Here is a 23030-nt window from a genome sequence, read left to right as displayed (position 1 = left end):
AGGAGGAGGAAGGAGGAGGAAGGAGGAGGAAGGAGGAGGAAGGAGGAGGAAGAGGAGGAAGAGGAGGAAGAGGAGGAAGAGGAGGAAGGAGGAAGGAGAGGGTCAGCAGAACGTCCGAGGAGGAGAAAGAGGAGGAGGAGGAGGAAGATGAGGAAGAGGAGGAGGAGGAGGGTTTGGCCTTCGTCCTCCTCTCCTGGGCTCAGACCTCACCACAGCCAGTCGATGCCCACACACCAGAACTACTGGATGTGGTGTGTGTGTGTGTGTGTGTGTGTGTGTGTGTGTGTGTGTGTGTGTGTGTGTGTGTGTGTGTGTGTGTGTGTCTGTGGATCAGTTATTACTGTAAATATGCGTCTGGGAGGAAATTGCTTGGCTACTGAGATCTGTGGCCTTGACTGAAGATATTTACATGTAAATATCTGTTTACACTTCACATGTGCATGTGTGTTGTTGACCTTGTGTATGTTTACGTGTTCTGTATACACACGTATGTATATGTATCTGTATGATGTTTGGACGTGTATCATGTTGTTTATTCACGTGTGTGTGTGTGTGAAGGTCATGTGACCTCACTTCTCTCAGCCGTCCTCCACCTCCGGCTCCTTCTTCTTCTCTTTCACTTTTACAGAAGACTTCTTGGTCACTTTCTTGTCCCCTGGTTCCTTGCTGGCCTCCTTCCCTTCCTTGTCCTTTTCCTTCTTCTCTTTAGACGACTCCTTCTTCTCCTTTGAGGATGAAGACTCCTTCTTCGGCTCTTTCTTCGCCTCCTCTTTGGGCTCTTTGGCCTCTTTGCTCGACTCCTTCTTCGACTCCTTCTTCTCCTTGGACGACTCCTTCTTCTCCTTTTTCGCCTCCTTGACGGGCTCCTCTGCGCCTCCTGCTTCCTCGGTCACGCTGGACGCTGACGGCTCCTTGGACACTTCTTTCTTCTCTTTAGAGTCTTTATCTGAATGAGAAAAGAGAATAAAAGACCATGAATACACTTCAATTAGTTAATGGGATCATTCATAGTCTTTAAACAGCTCAGGATTCTTCATTGACACTGGAAGGTTGAGATGTTCAGACTCGTCCACTTCTAAAAAGGTTAGGTTCCTTAAGAGGTGCTAATTGACTTTGCAGTAGAACTTCGATATTGAGTCCAACTTCCAGGGATAGAAACGTGAAACCAGGTGAACTTGTTTATCTGAACCTATTGATGTGCATTAAACTTCCAGTAAATAAACAGACATGATCGTTTGTTACTTATTGTTTTTAACCCGCTCTTTGAATACAAAGCAGAGTCCTGTTTATTGCATAAAGAGCAGGGAGGTCAGATCAGATCCCAAGTGTTGACTGGAGACACATTCAGGACTAAGTGTGAACCTAGAGCTGGACTTGGGATCAGATGTCTCAGGACGGACGTGGACACCAGGTCTGATCCGCCTCCGACCAGCAGACGGGACAGACGGATGCAGACTGAGCTCCAGTGGAGGAGACGTTGAGGAGACCTTGAGGAGCAATGAGGAGACGTTGAGGAGACGTTGAGGAGACGTTGAGGAGACCTTGAGGAGCAATGAGGAGACGTTGAGGAGACGTTGAGGAGCAATGAGGAGACGTTGAGGAGCATCAGGTCGGACGTGAACGAACTGAAGCTTCAGATGAATCTGTTCATCACGAGCGAGAGAACGAGGATTAAGTGACGTCAGCTGTGTTTTCTTTTCTTCTTTTAACGGACTGATCTTAAGCATCGAGACAAATTGAGTGACAACAGCACCTGTTGCATGACAAAGGACCCCCACTTAGCTAAAGGACCCCCCCCCCCACACACACACACACACTAACACACACACAGGGACACACACGCACACACACACACTGAGATACCAGTCTGTAGTCTCCAGTCTGTGAAGCCTCTCTGTTCTCATGGAGATAAGACGTGTGTCTCATTGTTGGCAGACAACAGGTCCTGTTATCATCTTATCAGAGAGCCGCTCCAATCTGCAGGAGGCGGGGCTGCAGAGTGTGTGTGTGTGTGTGTGTTAGTGTGTGTGAGTGTGCGTGTGTGTGCGCATGTTCACAGACTCCAGAGAGAATCTCTAATCAGACGGCTCATCGTCTAGGGCTTGGAAAGAGAGAGAGAGAGTCCATTTTGTGTGTGTGTGTGTGTGTGTGTGTGTGTGTGTGTGTGTCTGTGAGTGTGTGTGTGTGTGTGTGTGTGTGTGTGTGTGTGTGTGTCTGACTTCAATGAGCTGGCACTTAAAATTTCATGGTGAAGTTTGGACACGTTTCTAATTAGGGGACATTTAGATTTGGTTAACGTTGGTTAAATGTTTGGTTGGTGGTGAAACTCATTCAGCTTCTGATCTGAATCCGTGACTCTCAGCAAGGGGGGGGGGGGGTCGGACATGTGGTCCGAGCTGAACAGAGGAAGACGGAGAAATGGGAAACATTTGAATGTGGTAACGATTCACGAGTGTTTTGTTTCCTTTGTTTCTAAGGCCACGTCCACACGGATGCGTTTTAATTTGAGAATGAAAGAGTCTCCGTCCAGACGAGTGTTTCAGCGTCTTACCAGAAATAATCTCTGTCCATAATAACACTTGAAAACTGGCTCACACGCTCATGTATATCCACTGGTGATGTGGTGTAAACAAGAAGCAAGAAGTGGATTGTGTCCTGGTTGCTAAGTTACACAAAATACAACGAATACAGCCGGGGTGAAAAGTGAGAGCAGGGATTTCTTTTCCTGGAGCGATTCGAGTCGTGACTGATAAGAACCAATCAGCTTCCTCCTTTCAAAGAGACTGAGACGCTGGAGTTATGAAACTGAGACGGAGCCGAAGTCTCGGTTCTGATCTGAAAGCAGCAGAAGAAGAACGTGGAGGCTGGGAACAAACAGCCGACTCACACGGGACCGAGAGGGAAACCAACACGGACGAGGTTTGTGCATCAACTGCTTTAATTAAATATATTAAATGAGTTTAATAAGACTCATCAATCCACTGGTTTTCCTCATCTGACCAGGACACACAAATCCACAGTCAATACAAAGAGACACACACACATGAACATACTCTCTGACACACACACATGCACCAAAGCAGAATGCACAAAACTCACACAATTTCACACACGACAAAAATAGGTAAGTGCACAAACAGAACGAGTGAGAACAAGTCATTTTAGAGCACAAACGCACAATAAGACGACCACAAAGTGTTTGTGTAAAATGTGTAAATTTACACATTGACATGCAAATGCTCTCTCTCTCTCTCTCTCTCTCTCTCTCTCTCTCGCTCGCTCGCTGCCTCACTGCTTTTACAATCAGACATGAAAGAGGCTGAATGAGGGCGTGTCTGTGTCCAGGCTGTAAACTGAGGCAGTGAGTGTATAAAACTTCAGACGTGTGTGTGTGTGTGTGTCTGTGTGTGTGTGTGTGTGTGTGTGTATATGTGTGTGTGTCGGAGAATCAGTGCTCTGAAGTGTGTGTCAGTGATCGTGACATTAGCGTATGTGAATGTGCTAATCCGCTAGCGACAGTCTGATCCTGGCTGGATGCTAACTGTCTGGTCACCACACACACACACACACACACACACATGCACACACACACCTCTGTCTGCACATCACGTCTCAGCAGCTGAAGTAACACATAGTGTGTGTGTGTGTGTGTGTCTGTGTGTGTGTGTGGAGCAGCTTTCAGATCTGCACTGAGCTCCAGACAGTTTCCTCGAAGTGAGAACTCAAATGTCAGAGTCAGTTTGTCTGAACATCGTCTGAAACTCGTCCTTGGTGAAGCATCTGAAAGATCTGAATTATATAATAATATAACTTATATTATTATAATATTTCTTGTTGCTGTTTTGATCTGGTGTTGTCTTGTGGTGCTGAACGGACAGCTCCTCTAGAGACGCCCTCAACTCACATCCTCTAATTCGTCTTCAAACTTTTCTACTGTCACAGTTTTCATCTGTTTATTGTTAATAGAAGTTTAAATGTTGTGTTTAGTTTGACAGAGAAAAAACTGCAGAAAATATGTACTTTTATTATTATATTTACGTAAAAAAATCTTAAATCAGTATTTGTGTTTTCTTTAGAGTTATTTATGATAAACTGATAAATATCAAGCTTCAGTTCTCAGAGGTGGAATTTGTTTTTCCTTTAGACCTGTTGATGACAGAAGGTCCTGGTGAATATGAGATCTGACAGACTGATGCAGCACGTTCTCATGTCAGAACTCAGATCTGTATAGACTCCAAGTCCAGACCAGTTTCCCAGAGAAGCCATCGTCCCCTCCTCCGTTTTCTTTTCTCAACATAGTAGCAGAAACTAAAATGCAGCCGTGTTCTCGGGGGATCGGTGGCAAAGGGTCGACAAACATTGACGTTGTAAGACAAGATGGCAGCTTCCCTCCTGTACGGAAATCCAACGGGGTCAGGTCACATCTTGTCAGTTTGTTAATTCAACAAACTAACAAAGTGGAAATCTGTAGACTAAACAGAGCGCGGCCGCTGCTTCACGTCTTCTCTGAACAAACCATGTGACTCTAAGCCCTGGTCACATGGGACCGGCGCTACCTGGAAACGCCTGCTGGCTTTCAGACGACCACAGCAGCCGGTGGAATCCCACGTGGATCTGCTGCAGCCGCGTCTGGATCCACAGGAAACTGAGGAGGTGTTTCATTTTCAGGAACACACAAGACTGTGTTGGGAACTCCCTCCTCCCCCCCCCTCCCATGCACAGGCCCAGTGACACCACTGTGGTGTGTTTACTGGTTCCCTGTAACTTCCTTCCACGTTTCCGTCTTCATTCCAGAACAGTTGGATTTGAAAGGAGACGGTTTATTAGTCCAACTGTGGTAACTTCACCTCAGCTGTATGATTATTATTCTGTCTGTCATGGAATCAGATTTTGTGTAAACGTATTACTCAGGTTTGGGTTTGTGGTTGCTGGTTCAACTCCCATGGTAAACTGTCCATAGGAAAAGTGTGTGAGTAAAGGCTGCTGCTCTGAACCGACTGGAAACATGAAGATTGATTTTCTCTCTGTGGTCGTCATGGACACGTCGACCTCGAAATGGACATTTTAAATTTGACATTCTGTCTTAACCAAATATTAATGTAAAATGACCGGTTGTTAAAACTACTGTTTCAAAGTGAAAACTATTTGGGGTTTGAATCTTAGTTTCTCTATTTCCTCTTTGTCGGTGACGGGTTCTTCTCACAGTTCAAAGAGTGAATTAAAATATGTGAATGTGTTTTTCTGTCTATAGATATTAATCCATATATATTTAGAATCCATGGTTTGGAAACATAAATGCATAGAACGGCAGTAGAGATAAAATACAACAGACATAATGTCTTTAAATTGATAAACATCATGTTTTGTTTCACTAAATCTGCTTAAGACAAAAATCGTGCCGTTCCATTTCCAAAGAGCAGTCGCCCCCGACAACGAGACTCTCTGCTGTCGACCTATCAGAGCGCTTCATCTCCCTGGAGTTTAGAGGGCAACACTTGTTTGTTCCTCGTGGGACAAAGACTCAAACCACAGCAACAAAAGTCCTGGTGTGGATTAGATCAGGACAGAGACGCTATCAGCTGCGAGTTCAAAGCCGACGTTCTGCCTGAACTCGCGTGTCAGCGGCAGATCGCAGCTCGGGTTCATCTGCACGCAGCCGGAGTCAAAACAGAGGCGGCCGCACAGATCGCCCGCATGCCCGACCAATCAGCATGCAGGAGGCTGCAGCTGAGACCGACTGGTTTACAGAATCCACTCTGCAGTGTGTGTGTGAGGGACAGAGAGAGAGAGAGAGAGGGAATCTGACTGATTGGATCTGTGGTTTAGTGTGTGTTTAAGAGTGTGTGTTTTTGAGTGTGTGTTCAAGAACGTGGGAAAAGCTGCTTTCAGACGAGCACTGAACTCCACTGATCCTCCAGAAGTCAGAGTGAGAGGATCCGGATCATCTGTCGACCTTCTCCGTCTGACCTCCTGGTGTAAAGTTCTTAGAGTCAGGAGACAGAAGTCGATGTGTAAACGCAGCAGGAGATCCTCTGCAGCGAGTGGGGGGGGGTGGATGATGTTTCTAACGCAGGACAGACGCAAATCAAAATCGCAGACAAAGATGTCAACACACTCTGTGGTGTGAACTAAACAAGGTCAACATAATGAAGGTTCTTCTTCAGGACTCAGGGACTCATTCCTTCTTTTTCAAAACGTCTCTCTCTGTCTCTTTGCTGCAAGAAAGACGTGGATGAGAGGAACATGTTGGTAACAACTGCTAAATCTAAAGATGTTTAAAAATCTGTAATGATGAAAAAAGGACAAGAAAAGAGAGAGAGTGTGTGTGTCAGAGGAAGAGAGAGAAGAAGTTTGACAGCGGCTGAACAGGCTGTGTTTAATACTATTCCTGGTTTGGAATGTGCGTCTGAAGAACAGCAGGCCTGCCCTGTGTGTGTGTCCGTGTGTGTTTGTGTGTGTGTGTGTGTGTGTGTGTGTCTGTGTGTGTGTGTGTGTGTGTGTGTGTGTGTGTGTGTGTGTGTGTGTGTGTGTGTGTGTGTGTCTGTGTGTGTGTGTGTCTGTGTGTGTGTGTGTGTGTGTGTGTGTGTGTGTGTGTGTGTGTGTGTGTGTGTGTGTGTGTGTGTGTGTGTGCAGGCCAATGACAGGTTAGCTAAGATTGTAAGATTGAACCTTGCGCTAAACCACCCATGGAGCACTACACACACACACACACACACCGTCCTTGCAGGAAAAGGAGATATTTATGTGCAAATGGCCACAGAGGCACGTACACACCTACACACACACAGACACACACACACACACTAGTTATTATGACATTCTGCATTTCCCGGTCCGATGGGTGACGTCCTCACTAACCGTACGAAAGAGGAGAGGATCTGAATCTGATAGAAACAAATGAGTTAAATTCAAAGTTTGACGTGAAAAGCTTCTCATCGGCTGAGAGCTATAAAACCAAATCTCTGAATACTGGTGTTCATCACAATAATAGATTTATAAACTCTATTTGAAAAAGTTGGTTTACATTGTGATCAGAAATGTTGATGATTGTTTTCTGGTCTCATGGGGAGTTTGAGTGACAGCTGATGATCGGACGCCATCGAGTGTTTTACTAATCAAAGGATTCAAAGCCAAACCAGGTGGACTCTGGATACTGGAGAGGAGGGGAACTAAAGAAAAGAGTCAAAGGGAGAATAACAGAAGCATGAAGATACAGTTTGAATTAAATAAAGATGGTAATTTATATATTTTTAAATAATAAGACGTGAGAGAGAGAGAGAGAGAGAGAGAGAGAGAGAGAGAGAGAGAGAGGATGATTGAGACGACTGCTCTCTCTCTCTCTGGGTGTGGTCTAGTGGGTGGGTTCATTCCCGCGGTCGGCAAAGATATTTTCTCTCTGCTCAGCTACGCCCTGCTACCAACCCACACACACACACACACACACACACACACATACACACACATGCGTATAATGTACAGAAAAATATACACTGGTCAGTCCGAAGAACCAACATTTTGGCCTGATACAAAAGGACATGAAGGTTTCCAGGTCTGGTGGTGACATAAAATCTCTTCGTCGGACACACACACACACACACACAAATACACACAAACATACACAAACATACACAAACATACACACACACGCCTCCGTCAACTTCCTCAGTGCACTCTGCCTAAATACAGCCAACCACATCAGAGAGGACATTTACAAGACTGGGTGAGCTACACACACACACACACACACACACACACACACACACACACACACACACACACACACACACACACACACACACACACACACACACACACACACACACACACACACGCACACACACACACACAACTACATTTTCACATGCAAACTTAATTTCAAACTGTAAACATACTACACGTCAACATACTTTACTTCCTATGTGCACACAATCATGATGACAATACTGTAGACACCCACACACACACAGAAGTGTGTCACTGTTGTTCTGCTCTGAGACACAACTGTCCATCCCTGGACACCCGACACACACACAGACACACACGCACACACACGCTGCCCCCTGACATGATTTCATATGGTTTTAAAGAAATCACTCTGCATCCCACAGCGCTCAAATATGCCCAATATGCTTTTGTTAAAAATATAAAGTGCGTATGTGTGTGTGTGTGTGTGTGTGTGTGTTTGTGCACCACTGGATTTTCTGTCTGGCCGAGCCACAAACCGCCAACATTGCTCACACACACACGCACACGTGTTCACACAGAGACAGGATGAAGAGAGAATCGGACGTGGTGGGAGAAGTCGTCCTGTCACCGGGAGCTCGGAGGTTTGATTCCTGATGAGTCTGTTAACAGAAATGTTTTCTGATGATGTGAACCCCGCTCGCCGCTCGCTGCTATTCGCCCTGAACGAACGCCATTGTCCTTTTCACTTCATTGTCGCTTTAAACCTTCTCATGAGGTGAAGGATTCACATCTTGTAAATGATGAAGTCATTATTAAGACCTCTGCACTGTGGAGACGACTTCTATCTTATAAACACGTTTATAATAACCACGTTTAACACGACCCTTCCTGCTGCTCCTGGTCCCTGAGGATCCTCGTAAAAAGATTAGACATGTTCCTCTGTCGTCTTTCTCAGTTAGTCAATCGCTCCATCACAAGAAACTATAGAGCTTTGGATCCACAATGTTAAAGATCCAGATCCACAACAATATGTAATGAATTGACCCTGAACTACACACTTTGTGAATCCTTACACCAAGTTTCATGGAAGCCACACAGTGGAACCTCACTGTGGAACCTCACTGTGGAACCTCACTGTGGAACCTCACTGTGGAACCTCAGTGTGGAAACTCACAGTGGAATCTCACTGTGGAACCTCACTGTGGAACCTCAGTGTGGAACCTCAGTGTGGAACATCACTGTGGAACCTCACTGTGGAACCTCACTGTGGAACCTCACTGTGGAACCTCACTGTGGAACCTCAGTGTGGAACCTCAGTGTGGAACCTCACTGTGGAACCTCACAGTGGAAGCTCACTGTGGAACCTCACTGTGGAACCTCACTGTGGAACCTCACTGTGGAACCTCACTGTGGAACCACACAGTGGAACCTCACTGTGGAACCTCACTGTGGAACCTCACTGTGGAACCTCACTGTGGCACCTCACAGTGGAACCTCACTGTGGAACCTCACTGTGGCACCTCACAGTGGAACCTCACTGTGGAACCTCACTGTGGAGCCACACGGTGGAACCTCACTGTGGAACCTCACTGTGGAACCTCACTGTGGAACCTCACTGTGGCACCTCACTGTGGAACCTCACTGTGGAACCTCACTGTGGAACCTCACTGTGGCTTCTGCTTCTCACACCTGGTGTCTCACAACGTTCTTCCTGAATCAGTTCAGAACCTGTATTTATATAAATCTCAGCAGCAGCAGAACTCACTTCTTGTTCTGCATCATCATGTGGAAATGGGAGGAGCCTGAGGTCATGTGACCTTGACTGTCCCTGAAACCAACTCCAACAACATTAGCATTAGTATTTTTCCCCCAGCTGGCGAGCCGCAGACAGAGCACCCTGCTGGGACGAGGCTGCAAACACACAACCCTCCACGCAAACACACAACCCTCCACGCAAACACACAACCCTCCACACAAACACACAACCCTCCACACAAACACACAACCCTCCACACAAACACACAACCCTCCACACAAACACACAACCCTCCACAGCGTCTCCACCACGCAGCACGACACCCGAGGAGCTGAGGGACACCACAGTGTGTACGTTACAACATGTACACACAACCACCAAAGTGCCTGCTAAAGAAATGAGACTTTCACACACACTCAAGAACAAACACGATGATACTGTTCATTACAAAACAACCAACTGTAGAAGAAACAACTTCCAACACACGTGGCAACACACATGAACATTCACACACCCTGTGGTCGATTGCACGGATTCATTTCACTATCAAACATGTTGGGATGGAAACGTCACTTCGATCCGAGCGGCCGATGAGAGACACAGAGATACTGGAGCAGCTGGTAAGTGATGGTTCACACTCTGAGGCTAACGTCAGCTAGCGAGCTACAGATATTATAACCTGAGAATTAAAATCTCACCTGAAAAATACACGACTGCTGATCCAGACTCGTTTTCCTTCTGCTTTTGTTTATTCCCATTAGAACAAGTTGTTCCCCATGAGGTCAAACCACAGACGTTACCAGACAGTGTGAGACAAATGTTGAATTGATTTTAGAAAACGTCTCTAAACCTAAAGAGCTCTGACTCTAAATATTACATTATTGTAAGAATCTGTTGTTATTCTGTTGCATTTTAATTCAATTTTCTCCCCCGAGCTTTTATTTAAGTGCTGTAATAAAACATCGTAAATGTTCCCTGCAAATTAAAGCTTGACAGTGGAACCACAGAGTGTGAGCGTGCACCGGCTCCTCACACTGTGTGTGTGTGTGTGTGTGTGTGTGTGTGTGTGTGTGTGTGTGTGATTCAGGTTGCCAGGTTTATGTCTAACAGATTTACTCATCATTGGTAAACCACACAACACACACACACACACACACACACACACACACACACACACACACACACACACACACACACACACACACACACACACACACACACACACACACACACATAGACAAACACATCAAATTGACTGTAAACACACTTTATTCCGCTGAATTAACCGGTTGAAAAGTTGTACCTGGAAACACATGCAGCTCTTTCACAAACACACACAATGAATTCCACGCAGCCTTCAAGTGATGCTCAATATCATTTCAGAATTGCTCAGTTATTTTAAATTCCGTTTCACCTCAAACACGCACACACACACACACTCTCTTATTAAATTAGCACTGGGTCAGTGCTGGCTCTGACTCTTTGGACTGGGCCGTTTGCTCGGCTTGTGGTTGAGCTGCTTAAAGTTTTCTGGACCAGTAAAAGTGACCTGAGGACTTGAGCTGCTAAGGGGGGGGGGGGGCACAGAGCTGATGCTGCAGAAAGTGTTGATGAATCCCCCCCACACACACACACACTCACATTGCTACTGTGCCTGTTTATTCAAAATGTCAAAAAATGGCTCCAACTGACTATTTCATCCTTAACAATAAAACTGTAACACAGTGAAGACATTACCATCAGAGAGAGAGAGAGAGAGAGAGAGAGAGAGAGAGAGAGAGAGAGAGAGAGAGAGAGAGAGAGAGAGAGAGAGAGAGTGTGGACTTGTGTGAGTGGAGCCAGCTACACACACACACACACACACGCGCACACACACACACACACAAACACACACAGAGGTAGTAAACATCACCTACTGTATAATCACAGTAACTTTACTGCCTCTTTACTTTCACCCTCTCTTCAGTCTCTCTCTCTCTCTCAGTCTCTCTCTCTCTCTCTCTCTCTCAGTCTCTCTCTCTCTCAGTCTCTCTCTCTCTCTCATAAACTCTCAGTTGTATCTAATCTGCTGCTTCAGTCCTGTAATCAGCTCAAACAGCCGAACCTGAGCCAGAGCCTAGAGACAAGACAACAATTGCAGCTGATTATAAAATATTAACACATCAATCAATTTGGGTTTATGCATAAATATCAACTTTATAGAGTTGGAGGTCAAAGGTCACACTTTCAATAAATCACACCTGATTTTTATCCTCATGTTTTGAGAAAACCTGAGCAAATCATTTTGAGAACAAAGAAACGTAATGTTTGATATTTCTGAACCTGAATCTTTTCCTTTACAGACAGAACAGACACAAGTTACTGTTGGAACTGAAGAACTACAGATTTTAATGTTAATTAAACCTTTTTAGGGAGGTTAGGTTTTCTAGATTTTTGATATGAACTTTATTTGTTTCACTGCTGCTGATTAACATGATTTATTATGTATATATTTATCTTGGTTTATCATGTAATTGTTCTGTTCTTTTTCTCAAAGTCTATGTATCGAAAGAAAATCTTCTCTGTTGAGAATAACACAAAAACAAGGCAACGATTTAATTTACTTGTACTTGTTACTGCAATGGCTAAACACACATGTACACACACACACACACACACTCACACTCTCACACACACTCACACTCTCACACACACACACACACAAACACACTCACAATCACACACAAAGACAAGTGATTAATCTGACCACTCCTGTTTTTGGCAGTGTACTTCCGCCAGTAAATCTCGGCTGTGGTGGAATTCCACACACACACCACACACACACACCACACACACAGACACACACCACACACACTCTACAAACTAAACAGACCAACCTTAATGAATGTAGCTTACAGTCACATTCACACATGCATACACCTGCAGAGAAACACACATGCACCAAGGTATGCATCTATGAAAACAAATGTCAAACACACTCCTGGAAAACTCACACACACACACACAAAGTTACGCTGGTATTAAAAAGAGAAGCTGTACGCATCACTTCTTGCAGCGGGTTGGAGGTCGAGACCCAGAAAACATCGAGGACACGTTAGAATCAAATCAAACAAGAAGCAAGTCGCCTGAAATGCTGCAAAACCATGTCAGATTTGAATCTGTGCAACAAACATGGTGCGAATAGTTTACGTGTACACTCAACACACTGTTTATCATTACTGCGAGTGTGTGTGTGTGTGTGTGTGTGTGTGTGTGTGTGTGTGTGTGTGTGTGTTGTGGTCGCTGTAGTCTAATTGCAGAGGGATCTGGCAGCTAGTCTGTCCTCTTTGTGGCTGAGGATACTCATCATCATCATCATCATTATCATCATTGTTGTTGCATCCTATCATTTCACAGCACCTCACACACAAATACACACTGAACCACAAATACACTTACAGACAGATGTAGTGTACTGGAGAAACACACACTCAGGGTTGTGTAGCAAACTAGGAACCAGACAGAACGACTCCGTGTGACAATGAGCTTGTTTATCTAACTTCTAATCGAATGTGAGCAACCGACAGAAACACTCAGAATCAACACGTTTTTAATTTATAGCTGGAGATAAAGTTCGGAGCTGAGCAGGAAACAGGAAGTGAGCGGAACCGGGGGAAACATAATTTCAACAAATACCGTCTGTCACCCGGTGTTGTTCGTCCAACAATGAATATGAACCATAGATCGTAAATAAATATTGTTGACACGTCTTAAATATCTCAGATATATTACTGACGTGGTCTGAATCAGAGTCTGCACGGACGTGATCATTGAGTGGAGCCATTAGATCATTAGAATAGAATCCTATGAGGTTCCATCTACATTACTACAGTTTAGCTTTAATATTCATCACTGTTCATTCACATTCACGTCTCCTGTCCACAGTTCTGCTGTAACAGAGAAGTGTGAAAAAGCATCTGACCCTGTGTTATTTGAAAACTCCAGGGTTGTGATTTCCGCTGGACGGGTTTAAACAGCGACATTTGGAGAGGAGGACAGTCGCCTGCTCTCGCCCCCCCGACTGGTTCTGATCAGTCCCGACATGACAAGCAGCGTTTAATACAAAGCGTCAGTAGAACACACAAGAGATGCACTAAACTCTAGTTAGTGTCCTGGCCTGAGTCATTGCTACGGAGATTCTCCAGAGTTTCTCCTTCCAACCCCTGAGTCAAAAGTCTTGATAACCTCCCAACGAGCCCATGTGAGAACACAGCAGGAGATTGTCCGGAGAATTCACCGTGAGCGAGTGACCTGAACTGAAAGAGAAATATATCTCAGGATAAAAAGAGGAGTCGTAGACGCAGACGCCAACTTGGAAAGCCGATGATATCTTAGTGATACAGGCTGATGACGATGTGAATCTGCAGATGTATTTATATTTGTTGCTCTTTATTTGTAGTATTTTCTGTTAGGAAGCAACGTAGACAATCTGTAGAGGAGTGAACGTGAGTTATCATGTGATCAGGTGTGCTGGTCAGGACTGAAATTAGTAATACAGAGTCAAAACATGTCGTTTTCTTTATAAACAATTACTTAAAACAAAGAGCAGTGTTGTAATGTTGCTGTGGCTGTTTGTGTTGTTAAACTCGGCTGAATGTTTATTAGTCTCTTAACGTTACGGCCGTGAAGCCTCGGAGACTTCATTCAGTTTCCTGAGGACTCCTGCCGGGAGACGTTTACTGGTGAGCGGAGCAAAGGGAGGAAGGAGGTGTTAAAGGCAGCGTTGACACAACAGATAACACAACCTCACAACACAACTTATCGCACACTCCCCTCAGTGCGACTGGGAGTGTGGCTGAGTGTGTGTGTCGTCGTCATGAGAGACCGAGTCATGTCCACACGTGTGCAGAGACTCTGAGTTATTACTGTGTGAATGTGAGAGAGAGAGAATACTGCTGTCTTTGTGTGTGTGTGTGTGTGTGTGTGTGTGTGTGTGTGTGTGTGTGTGTGTGTGTGCGTGTGTGTGTGTGTGTGTGTGAGGAGAATAAGAATTATTGGGCAGTTGAGTGAATGTTTGTCTGTGTGAAAACTCAATGAAAACAAGCAGCGTCTGAACAGTGGGAAAAATGAAGTGTGTGAGTGTGTGAGTGTGTGTGTGTGTGTGTGTGTGTCTGTTGTTAAGATGAATGAAGGTTGAGACACTTTCTAAAGCAACAACTCTCTGTTTGTTCGCTCTCTATCAGTTCAGCAGCCTGTCACCAGCTCAGTGTGTGTGTCTGTGTGTGTGTGTGTGTGTGTCATGGATGTAATCAAGTGTTAGAGTTTGTATTATTATTCATGTGAACATGGAGAAATCAGTGAACACAAGCCAGACCGACTTCTCATTACATCTCCGCACAGTGAAAGTTTCGCTGCTAACACAGAGCCTGACTTTGTTGAATATATTTTATAAATAATATTTCATATTGTCTTAGGACAAAAATCAGTTTGAGAACTTTTCAGTCCAAGAAATTAACAATAATCTGATTTAAATATGACACAATTTGACTAAACTGATTAAAAATCAACCTGTCAGAGCTTTCGACAAGCAAATTAAAAGAATCAGATGTGACAAAAACGTCCTTATTGGTTAAAAAAAAACATGCAGTGTGTGTTTGTGTGTGTGTGTGTGTCTATGTGAAGAAGGAAACACAGTTCTGCTCTTTGACAAACAACTGTTCAGCTGAATATTTCTTCTTTGCGCAGCTCGTCTCACGAGGTGAAGAAGACGAGTTTAACAGCTCATCGTCATCATTAAGTTAACGTGTCTGAAATTCGTTATCGTGCAACATGAAACTATCTGGTGAGTTTCTACCGGAGCAGGATTATATCTTCACTTGAGATTCAACACGCCCACTTACAGCTGCTGAGCCAGCAAGTGAACGGCAAGAGAGAGACTGATTCTATTCAGGCGATTATTTATCCAGCACTTTTCTTGTGGTTTCGCTCCGGGGCTCCGGCTGAACTTCAGCTGGTCAAACCAAATACAATAAAAGCCTTCATGGCGCGGGACCATAAATAACAGGATTACATATCTGTAGCATCGACTGCTCGGGTGCGATATCAGGATCAGGCCGAAGGGTTTGGAAATAAATCAGGAATCTGACTTCGTGGTCTGCTCCGAGAAACCACATTAAACATATCGCACTATTAGAAACACATTCAAAATAGGACTGTAGGAGCCGTGCCTGATTGTCAAACCCCGCCCACATGGTCACATGGTCTCTTTCAAGTCCCCGCTGTACCGATACAGCTCCACAGAAGTGACCAATAGGAATAACACACAGGAACCAGTATAGGAACCAGTACCGAGGCTGAACCCAGCGTCCCAGCTGCACACGTGTGTTTAACATCAGAAAGAAGCAGAGGACATGCTCCGTGTGCAAAACATGAATCTACATGAAGGGTCACACAGTGCTGCATTAACATCTGCACATACGCACACACACACACACAGACACACACAGACACACACAATCACTCCCACAGATGTGGATGGACACGTTGTGCGCTGGTTCTGAACCCAGTGAACACTCGGTCCAGAGGAGTGAGGTGTTTCCACTGTGAGGGACTGATCCACTTTCATTTGACTCTCTTATTTAAAACTGAGTTACCGACAGTGTAAACACGAGCAGCTCGGCCACAGGGGTTTACACTGAGTGTTAATACAGAACCAGGACATGAACACAGCTCAGCCACATGATGAGGGGACTGATCAGCACTAAATGAGCTGCGCTTGATTTTCACCATTAATTCAAAACCTTTTTTTTGTTTTGTGTCTCTTTAGTGTTTCAAGATTTCTGCCCCTCCCACTGCCCGTCTGTCTGTTTCCCCCCAGCTACTCTAAATGGTCCATTCATGGATGTGATGGATGGCTACCAGTGTGTGTGTGTGTGTGTGAGAGAGATATGGTAAAATACACTCAAACACAGTGTGCTGAGTGTGTGTGTGTCCAACAGGGTGAACACACACACTCAGCGCTCGGTGGGTTGTGTGTATGAGACCAGGAAGTCTTCACCAGCCGAGTTTAATGATGCCATTTATCTCTGACCCTGGCGTGTATGTGTGTGTGTGTGTGTGTGTGTGTGTGTGTGTGTGTGTGTGTGTGTGTGTGTGTGTGTGTGTGTGTGTGTGTGTGTGTGTGTGTGTGTGTGTGTGTGTGTGTGTGTGTGTGAGTGAATAGCTTCTTTTAAACAGTCCTTTGTGCTGAACAGAATAAGAAAGGTGCCTTTTAAACGATGTGTAAATCCATGAATGAGTCAATAAACGTGTCGGAGGAGAAAAGAGGTCGACAGAATCCATCAGGTCCGAACAGCTCGAGCTGCAGGAGCTCACGAGACCAGGAGACGAGAGGCCAGATGTTTTATTCTTCAGAGTTTACAGGACAGAAGAGACATTAATGAATCCTGTCAATCATCTACTTTGAGAGGGTCGACACGCCCCCTCTGACCTCGTCTGAGCGGCTCTGACCGTTTCAAACACGAAGAAACGAACCCGACTGAAAGGAGCGGTAGCATCATGGTGGTCAGGCGCCAGCGTAGCCAATAGTTAAAGGGAGACGAGGAAACATATATGGATTTGTTTGAGGACAGGCGTTGCGAGTTGGTAAAAAACGCCTGTATGAGAACGTTATGTGAAAAAGAGGTTCTTCCTTAAAGCTGTTTTCAGACGTGACCTCCGGGTTAAATCCAGAGAACTGTCTGCAGAGTTTTCCCAGAGCTTCACGTGTTGTCAAAAGTATTTGGCTCAAAACATGAAACCTAGAACTCGACCTCAGCGAAGGACGTGAACTGAAGTCCAGACACAGAGAGACAGAAACACACAAACCCAGGTAGAGAGTCCCCCGGCAGAGGAGCTGGTCATGGGAGAGAGACTCTGCTTATAGATGAGAAGAAATCATCCCAGCAGTCTTTATGGAGCTCTCTCTCTCTCTCTCTCTCTCTCTCTCTCTCTCTCTCTCTCTCTCTCTCTCATGAAGTTATGACACTGAGGGGAAGAGGTTGTGTTCCCTGTGGTCACGTCCCAGTCAGAGGAAGAGAAGAGCTTCCTCTCAAACACAAACCAGTGTGTGTCAATGGTTTCAGGCTCATAATATTTGCTCAACCCCTGGAGACATTCTGAGTAAATACAGCCGGGTTATAGGCTGATTAATGTAGAAACACCTCATTTGCTGTGTGTGTGTGTGTGTGTGTGGTACAGAGTGTGTCACATTAAAGTGAGTTTAACTTACTGCTGACACGTTCCCTTCATTACATTTAAGAAATACTGCTCTTCTTGTTTTGATTGTTGGTTGTGTTGTTTGTATTTGTTCCATGTTCTTATGTGTTGGTTGTGTTGTGTGTATTTTTGGTATTGTACTCAAAGTGATGCCAACATAGAATGGGACGTACGATTGGACAGAGACAATATACACAGACCCACTGTGAATGTGTGAATGTGACTGGTAACACAAATCTCTGTGCACGTCTCACTACACAACTTGCTGTCTTGTGATCGTGAGTCCTGCACTTGTGAGTTCTTGATACATAAAGTGCTTGAAGTCGGATATTAAGACGACAAAAATGAATCAATGTTTAACAGATAGAGACTGAAGGAGAGAGAGAGAGAGAGAGAGAGAGAGAGAGAGAGAGAGAGAGAGAGAGAGAGAGAGAGAGAGAGAGAGAGAGAGAGAGAGAGAGAGAGAGAGAGAGAGAGAGAGAGAGAGAGAGAGAGAGAGACAGACTGGAGAGGAAGTGTGTACATTCCAAGCTAATCCTGATAGGACCCATTGGTTACTAGCCAGGACAGAGCCACATGCCATGTTAGCAGAAACACACACACACACACACGCACAAGCAGGCACACACACACACACACACACACACACACACACACACACACACACACACACACACACACACACACACTGGTTTGGCAGTGCTGATTATTTATGAGCTGGTGGTTTTGCTTTGTTTGTTAAGGGCTTGTGTGAAAGGATGTTGGTACTGACAAGTGTATGAGTGTGTGTGTGTGTGTGTGTGTGTGTGTGTGTGTGTGTGAGTGTTTGTGTGTGTGTGTGTGTGTGCGGTGTGTGTGTATTTGAACTGTATATATGTGTTGAATAAATATCAAATTAAGACAGAGAATTATTTAACAAATGAATAGGAATGAATGAACCTGCAACAAAGCGTGTGTGTGTGTGTGTGTGTGTGTGTGTGTGTGGTGCTGAACACAGAGTGTATATTTGCTCTGGCACAATAGGAACAAAGACGACAGTGTGCCCTGGAGAGAGAGGAGGTGAGAGACATAGAGAACGTTTTACTTATTTATCTAAAGAGCTTTTTTTTATCCCACGTGCCATAAATCTGCTAAACTATAGCTCACTCTCCGCCCTGTGCCCTCACACACACACAGACACACACAGAGACACACACACACTCACACACACACATGTAACAGGTAGGTATTGTGTTTAACATGGTTGTTTTCAGTGTTTTTTCCTGTTGGGAACAATAAAGGGTCAAAGGTCAAACTTTTACTGAGGAACCTCGAGTCGACAGAACAAAACTCCTGTCGTCTAATCAGATTAACGTCTGTGTCATGGATGAACTCATACATTTACATTACAAGCTACTTTTTCTCACCAAACATAATCATAAAACAAAACAAAAATCTAACTTCTATAGTTTATTTCCTCAGAGTAGATGAACATTATCCTATTTCAGTGTTTTTCAGTCTTTAAGAGGGATTTTATTATTCAGAGAACTTAAAGCAACACAATGAACTGAAGTTTGCTCAGTGAGCGTGAACATGGAGAATGTTTCCTCTTTGTGGCTGGAGCAAGAATCCAGATAATTATGAATCAATTTAAAAACGTCAAACAAGTCAATTGCTCAAATTGTTCGTGACACATTGGACTTGATATGAATTTCAACTCTGAATATAAAACCTGAATCTGAAGAACACACACAGTCTGAAGAGAAGGAGATGTCGTGAATGTATCTCAGGCTTTCTACCTGCAGAGCTAACTCGAGCATGACATGTAGATGGTGCTTAGCAGAGCACAGTGTGTGTGTGTGTGAGTGTGTGTGAGTGTGTGTCTGTTTTCTCTCTCACATCTAAACACTTCTCTTCCTGTTCTCTTTGAGACGCTCTGGTCTTTATATCTCTGAGCTTCTGTGACTTCTGTTCCGATCAGTGAATCGTTATCCGATCCTCAAAGTCACAGTTTTATTTTTAACGGGACATTCTTGCACCACAGAGGTCGTTGCCGTGGAACAGCGGGTGAACAAACATCCAGACACCGGAGGTTCAAGTCCCATCTCCCTCTTGCTTTTAGATTTAGACGAGTAAAGGTCACAACGTGGAAAAGACTGATTCTTATTTCAATTTTAATATTTAACCCAAACTGGGATCTTTCCCTTCAGGGTGTTTGAGGAAACAACTTGAGGAAATTCCCCAAAGGCTGAAAACCTGTTTGGTTGTGAGGCCACTTTGACCTTTGACCCCACAAATACAACCAGTTCTAACCATGTGAACAACATTTGAACGGATTCTCTCGAGGCGTTGAAACACTTCTCAAACACTCACAGGGGAAAAAGGGTTTCATGAGGTGACAGAGGTTCAATATCTTCTGAGGTCATCGTTCAGTCCTAGTGAATGTTTCACTGACAATAAAAGTCAAAACCCCATAGATATAAATGTCCAATTCACAATTAACGATTTTCCGCTTACTGACAAATTTGTGACTCGCCAACATAGGTCCCAGATCGGAGCCAAATCATAATTTAATTATCACAATGTCTGAACTCTCTGAAGACGCAATCTGAGAGGTTTTTAATGATTTAGAGACCAGACAATCGAGTCGTGAAGATGCAGCGAGAGAGAACTGACACCGTGAATCATGAGAAAATGACCTCAGACACTTTCCACATCTTCCTCCCCCCGTCTCTCTCTCTCCCTTTTTCTCACTTGCTTTATATGGGGTGACATCACCGACTCGCCCTCTCTTATCAGCTCTCTTCTCCATCTGCTTCTCACACTTTGTGTCTCTCATGTGCTACTTCAACTCTCTGTGGACTGTGTGTGTGTCTGTGTGTGTGTGTGTGTGTGTGTGTGTGTGTGTGTGTGTGTGTGTGTGTGTGTGTGGTTATTTATGGCCTCGGCGTGGGGGACAAAGGGAAACAGGAAAGGCCGGATGACCTCATCTTCTCAGAAGCTTCCACTGTCACCTGTGTGTTGTGTCAGTGTGATGGAGGCTGTGTGCAGATGAGGATCTGGAGCCGTTTCAATCTCATCATTGTGTTGGAGGTGTCACTGTGTCAGCGGGACATCTGGCAATCAGAGTGGGAACATCAGCAGGACACACACACACAGACACACACACACACACACACACAAGAGGATGGACTGTCGCTGATTTGTGGGAAAGAGGAAAGAGAGAGAAAGAGATAAAGGATAAAGAAAACTACCTGCTGTCTTGTTTATTAAAAACTGTCAGGAGCCTCATTAGAGCAGTTTCCATGTATGATACAGACATACACACACACACACACACACACAACAACACACACACACACACACACACACACACACACACACACACACACACACACACACACACACACACACACACACACACACACACACACACACACACGCACAGCAGGCTTGCTCTAGCTTCTCTGTGCAAAGCCAAATGTGACATGTACAGGACTGTGTGAGAAACAGGAGGTGTGTGTGTTTGTGTGTATGTATGTTAGTTTGTGTGTGTGTGTCTGTGTGTGTGAGCTTCAACCTTTCGGAAAGAATGATGTGCAAGAAAAAAAAACAAAAGAGAAGGAAAAACAGACAAGAGGAACATTTCACAGAGGAATCAACCGGTGGAAAGCAACGAGAAGAAAGTGAGAAGAAAAGAAAACAGGAAATAGAAAGAAAAGAGGGGGAATAAGTGAAGTGAAAACAAAGATTTCATGCGTAGAGAGAAAGAGAGAGTGCTGCCGCTCTGGATGACAAAGTAATGACACCCCGTGACGACAGGTTTATGTACTGTACGCTGTAAAAAGTTCTGAGGACACGCTGAGGAGAAATGGAAAGTAGCCGACAAGAGGAAATGATGGAGAGAGAATTAAGACTAATACACACAAAAAGAGAAGAAGACGCATCTACAATTAACTAAATTACCCTTGTGATCAATTGAGTTTCTATCTATCCATCTCTCTATCTCTCTATCTCTCTATCTATCTCTCTATCTATCTGTCTATCTATCCGTCTATCTATCTATCTATCTATCTATCTATCTATCTATCTATCTATCTATCTATCTATCTATCTATCTATCTGTCTATCTGTCTATCTGTCTATCTATCTATCTATCTATCTATCTATCTATCTATCTATCTATCTATCTATCTACCTATCTATCTATCTATCTATCTATCTATCTATCTATCTATCTATCTATCTATCTATCTATCTATCTATCTATCTTTCAATCTAACAGGTTTTAAACGATGTAAAACTTGATCAAATGTTAAAATGCTTGTTGATCTGTGGTCACATGACAGCTGAGTTCAGGGGTTGAGGGGTTGTGCGTTCGTGTGACCTCAGCATCGCACAACGAGCAAAGTGACATTGAGGTTTGTCGACATCTGCTCGTTGACAGCTACAGCACTGACAGGCTGATCATGTCTGTCTGTGTGTGTGTGTGTGTGTGTGTGTGTCTGTGTGTGTGTTTTCACCCCACCAGAGTCCATCAGCTCATCTTAACCACACACACACACACAACTCAGTTTGTCCAGGACGGACACACACACACACACACACACACACACACTATTATTATGAATATTATGATTGTTCCCAGAAACAACAGAGTGAGCAGCTGAAGACTGGAAACATGTTTAACTTTGACATTCTGATCAACACAAACTTTCCACCGGGACTTTAAACGTCTCCTGGTGACGACTGAGACAGTTTCCAGGTGTTTGCAGGAGCTGCAGATGTGTTCACTTCACTTTGTCCTATAATGATCTAATGAGGGGGGGGGGGGGCGGGGGGTTCTTTCAGGTGTAAAGATCCACAGAAACCTTTTTGGGTTTTTGTGACAGAGAAGAAGCAGAACAACAGTCTCTGTGGAAGCAGGTCTGTCACAGGTCCCACATCAGCCAGAAGGTTTCATGGAGTCGAGGTCTGATGTCGATGCCAAGACGTAACCATAGCAACAGCAACACACACGCAACAACTGCAATGACACGCTCCTCATCCACAGCTCGTAAACAACTCTGCTCCTGCTTCATCTGATCCATGAGGCCGGGAGACATCAAAGAGGGGGGGGTGGGGGTGGGGGGGGCAGGGTGCAGACTGAACTATAGTGAGTCTGTTTGAGACAACACACACACACACACCCTTATTAAGTTTTTGCAACCGAACTTCGACTAAGAAGTTCGGTTTTGCCCCATTAACACCATGAGGTCTACTGGTCCCCATGAGGTCTACTGGTCCCCATTCTACTGGTCTTCATGAGATCTACTGGTCCCCATGAGGTCTACTGGCCTTCATGAGGTCTACTGGTCTTCATGAGGTCTAATGG

At 44.6% G+C, this 23030-nt stretch overlaps 1 protein-coding gene across 1 annotated transcript in view; it reads right to left on the bottom strand.

Moving 5' to 3' along the window:
- Positions 1–572: 572 nt before the first annotated feature.
- Positions 573–23030, bottom strand: part of bbs9 (Bardet-Biedl syndrome 9) — a 175074-nt gene continuing 152616 nt past the window's right edge. The window contains exon 22 of the mRNA XM_061081696.1: positions 573–946. Coding sequence (XP_060937679.1) covers positions 579–946 — 368 coding nt within the window. The 3' untranslated portion in view covers positions 573–578. The remainder of the gene's footprint in view (positions 947–23030) is intronic.

Source organism: Limanda limanda, chromosome 11, assembly GCF_963576545.1.
Source record: "Limanda limanda chromosome 11, fLimLim1.1, whole genome shotgun sequence".
In the NCBI taxonomy this organism is placed as follows: domain Eukaryota; kingdom Metazoa; phylum Chordata; class Actinopteri; order Pleuronectiformes; family Pleuronectidae; genus Limanda; species Limanda limanda.
This window is presented reverse-complemented; position numbering and strand designations above follow the sequence as displayed.